General features: G+C 43.4%; 1 protein-coding gene across 2 annotated transcripts in view; it reads left to right on the top strand.

Annotated features, from left to right (window-relative positions):
* Positions 1-2379: 2379 nt before the first annotated feature.
* The window catches only part of LOC137653613 (protein TRC8 homolog), a 77933-nt gene continuing 69161 nt past the window's right edge, over positions 2380-11151 (top strand). Inside the window, exon 1 of one of the 2 annotated variants that reach the window (XM_068387167.1) lies at positions 2380-2761. Coding sequence is in view for 1 of the 2 variants with exons in the window: in XM_068387166.1 (XP_068243267.1) it covers positions 2877-2995 (119 nt within the window). In the remaining variant the exon portion in view is untranslated. Of the gene's footprint in view, positions 2996-11151 lie in introns of both variants that reach the window. The other variant, XM_068387166.1, reaches the window with a different exon arrangement.

Here is an 11151-nt window from a genome sequence, read left to right as displayed (position 1 = left end):
ATTTGCACCTTTCAATCTTTCATTGGTCGAGTAGATAATGCAGCACCCATAGGAGAGAGAGAGAGAGAGAGAGAGAGAGAGAGAGAGAGAGAGAGAGGGGGGGAGGGAAAGGAAAGTAGCAAGATACGAGGAAAGTTAAGACTGGCAGCTGGCAAAGAGATTGGAAGTAAGTCAATCATCAAATGTCATTTCTTTTGAAAACTAATTTACTCGACTAGTTCTCTCACTTTCACCTCCCTCGAAGGAACCATCTAAGATGAGGTGTCACAAGATAAGTGTTTCCCACAACTTTAAACTTTCAACAGTCAAACTTGACTCTAAGTATCCAATATTGGCTTCAAAATTTAAGTCTTGCACGTTCGTGGTTGTGTGACCTCCATTTTGCCACCAGTATTAGCTACGTAATGCCTTGTATGATTGTGATCATCTGACACTTTTGTGACAGGTCATGTTCGTATTGCATTGACTTTGATAGGAATAACTAAATGTTTCGACTAATGTTAGCTAACTGGTACAAAGAAAGATGCTAAGATGTCTTAGAGTTAGGTGATGTGCTCAAGCAAAATCTATTTCAGTGGTTAAAGTTGGAGATTAACGTTTAGAATTATTTCCGGAACTATGCTCACTGGAAGCTGTGCGTTTATTCAATATGATTAAATTCCTTCAAAATTTGAAGAAAAGGGATTTATATAATATATACTGCACCTACTTCATCGTACTCGTTGTGTACAGCAGACCAAGGACGCTACATGAAGTTATGAACTTTGTTGGTCATGTAATTTCAACTCTCCATACCGCTCATTTCCGACTGTGGGTGGAACCTGTACTCCGGTAGCCGCGCTGGAACTCTCTACCCTCTTCTGTTTTCCAGAGTACTTGGACTTCCATCTCAATTATGAGACATGTTTATTTCTCGGTTCCTTTATCATAGAATTAGATGTAAGCTCTTTTATGGATTCAATTGTAACAGATATTACGTGGAAAACTTCATTGACTTTCTCCAATAAACAACTTTTTCTTGTAAAAAGTCTGCAGGTGGTGATTGTAAAGTAATCTTTTTTTTTTTTTTTATTAAAAATCTATTAAACTCTCACTTGGTTTCCCGTATTGCAATTATACTTGGTTTCTAATGTGAAAATCTGGGAAAGAGTTGGTCATGTTTCGAAAATCTTAATGGTGGAATCTGTGACATCACACTTTCGAGTTTATCATAATTACTAGCCATGATACAACTCTAGTTAGAAAATTAAGATGCTACAAGCCCAATGGTTCCTAACAGGGAGAGCAGCCCAGTGCGGAAAAGGAATAGAAAAATAACGGATAAATCATATATATATATATATATATATATGAGAAATAATGGAAAAAGGAAGATTGTAGAATATATTAAGATAATTAATAAGTTACAATCTAAAAGATAAAGGTGTCTGATTTCAGTTTCATGAGAACAGTTGCTCACCAGAACGTCAGCTCGGCAAGCCTAACACCCCCCACTATGGTTCCTAACCATAGCACTGGCCTCCCCAGAAGACTGCTTAAATTCACGGTCTCGGGCTGGGATCGATCTGCTGCCATACAAATGCTAGGCAAACACGTTACCACTGCACTTGCCCGTTTAAATAAGAAACAGGCAAGGTGTGTTTCTCAAAAGTAAGCTTGCAATAAATAAACATACTTAGTATCTTAAATGATCTGTATACAATAAAAACACTGCCAATGATAAGATCTGGATGGCGACGAGCCACTGTTCTTGGCCTACTTAAAATCATATTTTGAGTTTTACTAGGGTTCATCTTCATTCTTCACATTTTGTACCATGCATTAATATTAGGTAGATCTCTGTTAAGAGATTCAGCAATCACGGGTCTACAGTGAAGAAAAGAGAGTAACGCCATCTATACATGTAGCAAACTTGTTTTTAGGCCAAACAACATATCATACGTATATAGTATGCAAAGGAGGGGTGACTGCTGACAAGTTGACAGCAACTCAGGACTAATCACGGAAGCATGACATTCAGTGTTCGCAGATTATCATTGAATATATATATATATATACTGTATATATATATATATATACTGTATATATATATATATATATGTATGTATATATATACATATATATATATATATATATGTGTGTGTGTGTGTGTGTTCTTACATATAAATTTGTTTGTATTTGATCGACTGGTTAATGTTTCCTTATTATTTTAGCTTCTAAAGCTAGGCTATCTTTATTCAGTTGAATGTTGTCTCTGGAATGAGTAAGGCAACTAAGTTTATGATCAAGCCACTTTATAGGAAACTTCAGGGAGGGGCAGTGATAAAATGTAGAGTGACTTGCGCGGGCGGATCGCTTTGGGGTGTAATTAAAGGTGCCTTGTTATAGGAAATTTTATGTAATAGTCTTGAAAGTTTTCTAAAATGTCTGTGTCATTAATCTTTCCGAATATGTCGAGTCACAATGATCGTTAGAGTTCTGGGTAACAGCTTCAGACGATCACAGTGTTGCACTTTATAGACGCTACTGACAACAACCTCCATCTGATAGTGTTGGAAAAAGAAGTTTTTATTAGAATATAATTCATTTCAGCAATAATGCAAAAAAAGTTGGCCACTATAACAAACAATGGTTCAGCCACTATAGTAAAAATAGATTACAGAATGCTGACCTAAGATATGATCCTTTAAAATCAATTTTAGATGGATGTTATACCGTGAAGAAGGTCGTCGTCATCATGCACCACTTTCCGGTGCAAATTGTAAACAAACAAGTAGTGTCCCATCCCTGTGTTGTTTAATACCATAATTACAATAAAACCCTAACGTCCCATGTGGAAATTTTCTGTGTAATTCTCGAATAATCAACTGTTCACAATGTCTTTAAGGGCACAAGCGCTTAGTATGTTAGATACAGTGCTGAGGGTTCCCCCTCTGTTCATCATGGACGAAGTCCTCAAAAGCTGCTTTGGGTTGTCACGCCACATTAGGCCTAGGTTTGTGTCATTTGAATGGTATCCTGTAATATATATTAATGCTCCTTTATACTTCAATACATTATTTTGTACAGGTATTCATACTCGCTCTAACTTGTGAAGGGCTACTATAAAGCTACCCAAGTACCATTGAGACAATACTTATTCATGAATGTTATTTTAAAAGTACTCTGTTGAGTATTGCTCTTTGGCTACATATGATATGCACTTAAATATGAGTGAAGGTAAATATATGGTATGATAATTCCTAGCCAAATGCACGAACCATGTGTTTTTCCTACTTGCTATCCTGTGTTTTATCAATTTCATCTTTTGATGAGTTTTCCTAACTAACCCAACCTCCCTTTATGATAACAATTATTGGGGATCTCAGTGGGGAACCGGGGTTTTGGGTGGGGAAACACCTAAACGGGTGATTTGCAGCAATAATCATTGTCAGAAATACATCTTGAACACAATATAACCAGTTGGTAAAATTTATGGTTCATGTAAGTGACAGGAAATAAGTATCGTATTTCCCGTGTCATAAGATGTACCTTTTTCCCATCGTTCGTTCGTTCGTTCGTAGAGTATTATAGCCAACTCTTCTTGTTGGCACGAGCCTTCCCCTTGGTCGGCCCGTAGGTTAATTTTTCCCAGAAAAAGGCCCCCTAAAATAATCCTGTGTCTTACCACTAAGATGTATAAGGCAGTTTGACAGCCCTCAAACACCCAGCTAATGACATACAAGCACTCACACTCACCAGACATAAAATATACCTACAATTATCATTCATATGTAATAAATAAATATATTTTAAAATATCACTTTGTTTAATGAAGTACTATAGCAAGTTATTTGTTTTTTTTGATGATCAACTGATGACTTGCCAACCCCTTTTTACAAACAAACATTCCAACTAGCAGACGATTCTGTGCCATATTAGTTGTTTATGCAGTATTTATCTGTTTTCTCATATTTTGTTAATATTTTGTGATAAAGCAATATTTTGATAACAATATTGTTGCCCGAGTTCCATAATAGTACAAACAGACAGTTGTTGAATAAGACCTTGGTAAAAAACATCTCACTGTTAGTTGAGTGCAGAGTTACCAAGTTAGAAGAAAAATATCTAGACCTAGAGTCCCATACATTAGCAAAATATTCCACCTAGAGGAATTTTTAGAGACTTCTTTGTTCAATAACTATTTGTGTGGAAATGAGTAGGCTACATGAGGAATTTGGGAAATATTATTGGAATTTTACCTCCTGACCAAAAGTTGATTAAGAACATTTGGCAACACTGCGTTCATGTAAACAACACTTGAAACATCGTGACGAAACACTAAATGTAGTTGTGGTGGCAAATACGACTGGTTTAGAGGTTCCTTACATGTAAATGTAATAAAATTGGTATAACCAGCATGTAACTAATTAATATTAACTTAAACATTTCATAATATAACCAAATTATGAAAAATTTCTGTGCCTAACAAATAGGCCTATCACAGATTAGGAATTGCTGCTTGGATAGTTTGTAAAATCCTCAATTTATTTTTTCCAAAAACTTAATTTAAGGGTGTGTCTTACCACTTGTAGCATCTTATGACACAGGAAATACGGTACTGTATATCGTAATTACCTTTGATTCATATCACGAGCCTCAGATGGTTTTTGCTTTTCCATGGCTTGCTTCACTTCCCCTGTTCTGGCACGCGGTACATGGATGTACTGCGCACATTGTTTGCTTTAATATTGAATTATCATAATTACCTATAATCTAGATCACGTCCCTCATAGGGTTTTTTTTTTTTTTTTGGCTCTGCCATAACTCGTCTCGCTTGCAAATAAACATAAGCTCACTGCTCCTCTGTTCTGGGAAGCAATTCATGAATGAGCTACACACACCAATTATGTGGGTCATTATTGCAATGAAATTTTTTACTTTCAGATGAACAACTATAGATATATACTTGACTAACACCATTTACAATATAATCTATTACCGAAATAGATGAATTTACATTAAATTAAAAGTAGATTGAGCTCCTTTATGGTGGACGTCTTCTTATGACTGCAGTCATGCTGCAACTGAGGCGTTTGGAAAAAATGGCTCGTGTAAACCAACATTTGGGAATTTGTGCAGAAATATTTGGAAGTTCTTTATTAGTTGAAAAAGCCAGGTGATGATTGCATCATACCTAAAAAGAAAGCTGCCAAAAGCAAATGCAAACAATGCATGAGCAGTAACCCACCATCAGACTTATGAAATGGTGATCACGTTTTAATCAATCAATACGTAAGTTATGTCCCAGTCCCTATTAGTCATACAGAGAAAAACGACGAAGGAGTCGGCACTCGCCCATTTCTTATAGTGATTTCCATTTTTGCTTGAAATTAATGTATCATATATTAATCAGAGTAAATTTTTTATCATATAATTTTCCAAGAAAGTCTTAATAATGATTCATGGTTGATTATCAAATTATTTCTCAGAATTTTTTAAAAATATGTAGGAAAACCTCCACATAATGATACCCGACTTTGAACTTTAAATTTTGTTTACTAGTTCATTTTGACAAAATTTTAGATTATTTTTACTGATATGAGGCAAAATTTTGTTGTTAAACACCTGACAAATTATGATAAAGATTGGGTAATTAGATAACATTAATGTATTGATGGATGTATATTTGGTACATGCAACATTCAATCTACACATTTCAAATTTTACTTCCACTAATTGTCATCACTCTCCACAGTAGATATATTGTTAAGACTATCAGATGAATTTGATTCATTGATTTTGCAAATAGCCATATCTTTGATATTTTTAATATGTTAATTGATATTTATTGTTATGCGAGATAAAGATATTTGTGATTCCCTTGACACATTCGTGAAATAAACTGTTTCTGGTGACATTGCTAAGAATATCTTAAGAATGTTTGCAGTGTCCCTTTGACCCATAGTTACAGCAGTTTATTAGCCTTTTACATTACCTCCATTTCACATTTCCTTCTTTGCTCGTTCTGCCCAAGTTTGTAACTTTTACTTCCTGGTGCAACAGTAGGGTTTTTTGCCAGTTGCACCATCGTTCTGAATGACTTCCCCAGTCCAAGTTTATGGCCACATGGTCCAATAGTTCTTTCATTAATAAACTTACATTATTTAAAGGGATTATCTTTCAGTGAAGCTGGAAGGTTAGCCATTAGACTTTTAATGCGAGGTGGCAACCCTAACTGACTGCTATAGCAGGAAGGGTAGGAGGTGGCTGGGGGTTACTCAGCTACCTATATCTACTCAGTCATCGGTGAACTACATAACTTTTTCTTTTGGATTTTAGAGACCATTTCTATCCATTCTCTCCTCCTTAAGGCTTGGGCAGACTAAATGCTTTATACAATTCCTTTTCCTCTTTTCAGGTGTGACTTCCTTCTTTGACGCTAGCATGCGTACCTGCCCTGGTCGCGAAGGGTGCTCGTGCGGCACCCTCATGTCGTTGGCGGTTACTGACCCCCATTCGCTGTGCCCGACCTGCAGGGAGAGTTGTTGGGAGCAGGGTTCACCCTGGGAAGAGTGTAGGAAGTGGCCTGCCTCCCAGTGGGAGAAATTTGGGCGTCGCAAGAAGAAGGCCAAGAGAGATCTCTCTCCTCCAGGGTCCTCCTCAGGGGCAAAGTGACCTCGGGTTTCTTCTTGCACTCCTGGATCTCTCTCCAAAGCTCTTTGCTTGCCTTCTCCAAAGGGCAGTGGATTAGAAGTGAAGACCAATAACTCCCTGGCAACCTTGGGTTACTGGGGGTGGATGTTGCTTCCCCTGGAGGAGCACCTTCACCTCCAGCCGCCGGGAAACCTTTCTTCCTTTCAGATGTACTGCAGGTTTGGACGTCCCCGGGGGTATCTGCTCCCCATTCCAAGGAAGCTCTACTTTAGCTCCTTCAGTGTGGGGCACGGAGAAACTCTTCGCCTGTTGCTTTGGCAGCTGATGCCCTTGATGTCTGCGAGGTCCATCTCTCCCCCTCTCCTGGCCCTTCCACGCGTGTACGATTGGTGCCAGCTGCGGTTGAGCAGGGATATAGCCTCACCCCGGGAGATCTTCCTTTGACCTTTCAGGCCTCAATCCATAGAGATTGTTCCTCCGGAATAACGCCCCAAGTCTAGACCATCCCGAAGTGAGCTATATTGCTGCCTGCTTCGGTGAATGGGAGGTGGTGTCACGGTTGAGAGGTATTTGCATTCAAAGCTATATGTGAGAGTATTGGATGATATCAGCCATCCTGAAAATGGTTTGGACCTTTTTGGTCGAACTATTCTCAAGTGTTGGGTCTTCGGAATCCAGGGGGATCCAATACTTGGGGTAGGACTCTCAGCTTTTGGCCGAAAGCCAGTTAATTCAGATATGGGGAGGATGATTCCATAGTATCTTGGTCTCAGTCCTAACAGGTTGGTTCAGCTTACACCTGTACCTCTATATCTGTTTTGGTACTATCCTTCGGGTAGGGTATGGAGTGGATCATATGGGAAGTATACTCTCATTGTGCCGATAGTGGAGAGTGCAAATTTCCTTTCTGACGTGTGATGCCTTAGTATTCTCGAGCAGGTAAATCATATTCATCTCCTTTCTAATCTCAACTCTGTCTTATGGATTCTTCAAGCAATGGACCCCCATCCCCAGGATAAGTTGACTCTCCCCTGGCACTGTTGATGTCAAAGGGGTCGGGGACTCAAAGAGTCACAGTGGGATTAAGGAGAGCGGCGAGATGATATCGCGACGCGACCAGAGAACTTACTGGAGGTCGAGACCTGAGCAAGCATGCTCTCTGACCCAGGGTTAGCCTTAGGGCGCGTATCACTCCGCCTGAGGTTACCCCTCATAGAAAATGGGTATAGGGTAGACTACACAAAACTCTGGTCGGTTGGGAGGAGATCCCAGATACTCCTAAGAAAGTAGTTCGAGGTAAGTACTGTTAGGAAAAATACAAATTACTTAAAAATTTGTGATATTACCCAAATTCTAATAGAGACAAACTATGGTAATCTATATAAAGCATTTGATTGCTATGGATGTATAAAAGAAATAAGAATGAAACTTGAAGATGAAAAATGGGATTCGTGTATATCTTACAGTAGTCAAGATGAAGCATTTAAAGCAATAAGTGACATGAACATTATTAAAATTAATAACTTGAATGTCATGGCTTCTCTCTGCGATGAGGTACCAAAGGATTTAGATGTATATAGGCCTGCCGACTGGTTGGAAGAAGACTCTAATCTAGTTATGCCTTCCCAGAGAAAGCCGAAACCACCAATGTGGCTTATAGCTGAATCTAAAGAGGTTACAGGGAATTATTTCAAAATAAGCAAATCAATTCAGAAAAAAGTAGGAACTATTGCACCGGGAGATATATCTCGTTTCGGAAAAAATAGTTACCTTATCCATGCCAAATCAAGCACACAATCCATAATACTATCCAACCTAAAAGCAAGTACACTAATAATAATTTGTTCCGTAACCGAAATACAAACCACGCTATTTACAAAAGGTTTACTTTTAGCGCAGCTGAAATGACGAGCCAATAGTTTTTAACGAGGGTTAATTACCCCCGCGCTAGTTAGCGGGGGGTGGGGAAGGGTAGCTTGCTACCCCTCCCCCCTCCACAAACCGGTGACTTGCTTCACTTCACTTTTGGCTCGGCGGTGATCAGACGTGTCTGCTCATCGCCTTCGTGACAGCCTTTAATTTTCTGCTTTTTCTTTTCAGCGTGTGTGATTGGTTGGAAGTTGACCTTCAGTTATTTTCTTTACTATGCGTACATGCCCTGGAGTTGCCGGCCGTCCTTGTGGGACTTTCATGTCTGACGTTAATACGGATCCACACACCCTCTGGCCTCAATGTCGGGGCCGACGGTGCAACCAGGATAACATGTGCCGTGAGTGCAGGGAGAGGTTTGGCCGTCGGCGTAAGAAGAAGTCCAAGAGAGACCGTTCTCCTCCGGGGTTAGCCTTGAAGGAGGAAGGTTCTCGGGACTCTTCTTCCGCCGCCCAAACCTCCTCCGAAGCTCCCCCTCGTCCGCCTCCTAAGGAGAGTCGTCCGAGTGGGAGCGCAGGCCCTTGTTCTGTTTCCCTACCTTCGGTGGGGGGAGAGGGCGTCGCCTCCCATAGCGAGGCGGTTCCCCCTCCTCCTCCGGGGGAGGTTATTGATAATAATGCCTTATCCAATGATGATCTTTTACAGATTTGGTCGTCCCTGGGGCTTAAGGGCTTGCCCTCCAGGGTCGCTCTTATTGACCTTGTCTCGTTGGGGGCCGCTGTTAAACAGTCGCCGGTGGTAGCAGAGGTAGACCCTCTGTCTATTGTCGACGTCGTGGTGACAGAGGCCTCCGACGTGGGTGGGCCTTCCGCCGCAGGTGCTGTTGCTGGTGATGGTGCTCAAGGCTCTCCTCCTCCTTCCGTACATCCTTCGAAGGGGGAAGTGAGGCCTTCGGTCTCGTCTGCTGCCCAGCTTCCTTCTGAGGGAAGTGTTTTGACGGAGACTCCCCTTTAGAGGACCGATGGTCCCGACGATCTCCCCCGAGGCCGCCTCCGCCGTAAGGCTCACCGCCCTCTACGCCACAAGGGCCTCCCTTCCCCTTACAGGGGGACTAAGAGGCGCCTTTTTGGGTCTTCGTCCTCCGGGGGGGACTCTCCTCGTCAGCCTCAACCGACTGCTCCGCCCTCCTTGAACCTCTCTGCAGACCGCTCACCAACTCCTGCCGGATCTTCGCCATCTGGAGAACTCGTCACCCGACAGGCAACGGTCCCTTCGGGGCTAAGGGATTCTTCCCTTACGCGAGCAGTGCTAGCGCACAAGCGCTCTCCTGCTCGCCAGCGCTCTCCTGCTCGCCAGCGCTCTCCTGCTCGCCAGCGCTCACCTGCTCGCCAGCGATCTCCTGCTCGCCAGCGCTCTCCTGCTCGTCGACGATCTCCTGCTCGCCAAGACTCTCCTGCTCGTCGGCTCTCTCCTGATGTTCGCCCCCCTCACCAGCGCTCTCCTGCTCGTCAGCTCTCTTCCGAGCGTCAGCGCTCATTTGAGGACCATCGCCCTGCGGTCTCTGACCACCCTTTAGTTCCTGCTGAACTCCCTGCTCACCATCCGCCTGGTCCTGTGGCTACGCAACATCGTGCTGCGCGTGTGGCAGAAACACATGTTCGCCAACGCACCAGCGATCTTCCCGTTCCTGCTCGTGAACGCGCCGCGCCACCTGTCCTCTCACAGGACACGCGTCGACCTTCTGCTCGCCAGCGATCACCAGCTGGCCAGCGATCACCTACACGCCAGCGATTACCTCCTCGCCAGCGTTCACCTGCTTGCCAGCGCGCACAGGCGATCTTAGTATCGCCTATTCAACAGCGACAACTAGCGCGCCGACGTTCGCCAACGCTCCTGAAGGAACATGGTTCGCCAGCTTCTAGCTCGCCATCGCGCGATCGCCCGCCTGCAAATGCTGCTCGCCATTGCACGATCGCCCTCCTGCGCATGCTGCTCGCCATCGCACGACCCTGCATGATCGCCCGCTTACGCATGCTGCTGCTCATCGCACAACCCTGAACGATCGCCCTCCTGCGGATGCTGATCACCATCGCACCCTATCACGCGATCATTCACCTGCGCATGCTGCTCGCCATCGCTTACCATTACGCGGTCATTCACCTGCGCATGCTGCTCACCATCGCACACCAGTGCGTCGACATACCACAGCTCGTCATCGATCGCCTGTGGATCTACATCGCCAGCGATCTTCCTCACCTACGCGGCAGCACGATCCCTCGCCGTCGCGCCAACGCTTGCGTTCGTCGCGTCGGACACGTGTTCATTTACCTGCCCACCCTCCCGCCATCTCGCCTGCGCGCCCGAGCGATCGCTCGCCCGCGCGACCATTCGCCTTCGCGCAACCATTCGCCCTCGCGCGACCATCGTTCGCGGCGAATTCCACAGCTGGTGGTAGCAGCAGGGACGCGTGCTCCTAGACGGCACTCGGGATCACCTCCATCCAAGCACAGGTTGGTAGTGCAGGACGAAGACAGGTCAGTACAGCATTCTTCCCCACCTTCTTTTCAGGCAGGTACCGTCGTGTCCACTCCAAAGGATCGTCCGATCCCTTTCACCTTAGCGAGGATTTCGGACTCTGTGTCCTTG

Source organism: Palaemon carinicauda, chromosome 14, assembly GCF_036898095.1.
Source record: "Palaemon carinicauda isolate YSFRI2023 chromosome 14, ASM3689809v2, whole genome shotgun sequence".
NCBI lineage: Eukaryota > Metazoa > Arthropoda > Malacostraca > Decapoda > Palaemonidae > Palaemon > Palaemon carinicauda.
This window is presented reverse-complemented; position numbering and strand designations above follow the sequence as displayed.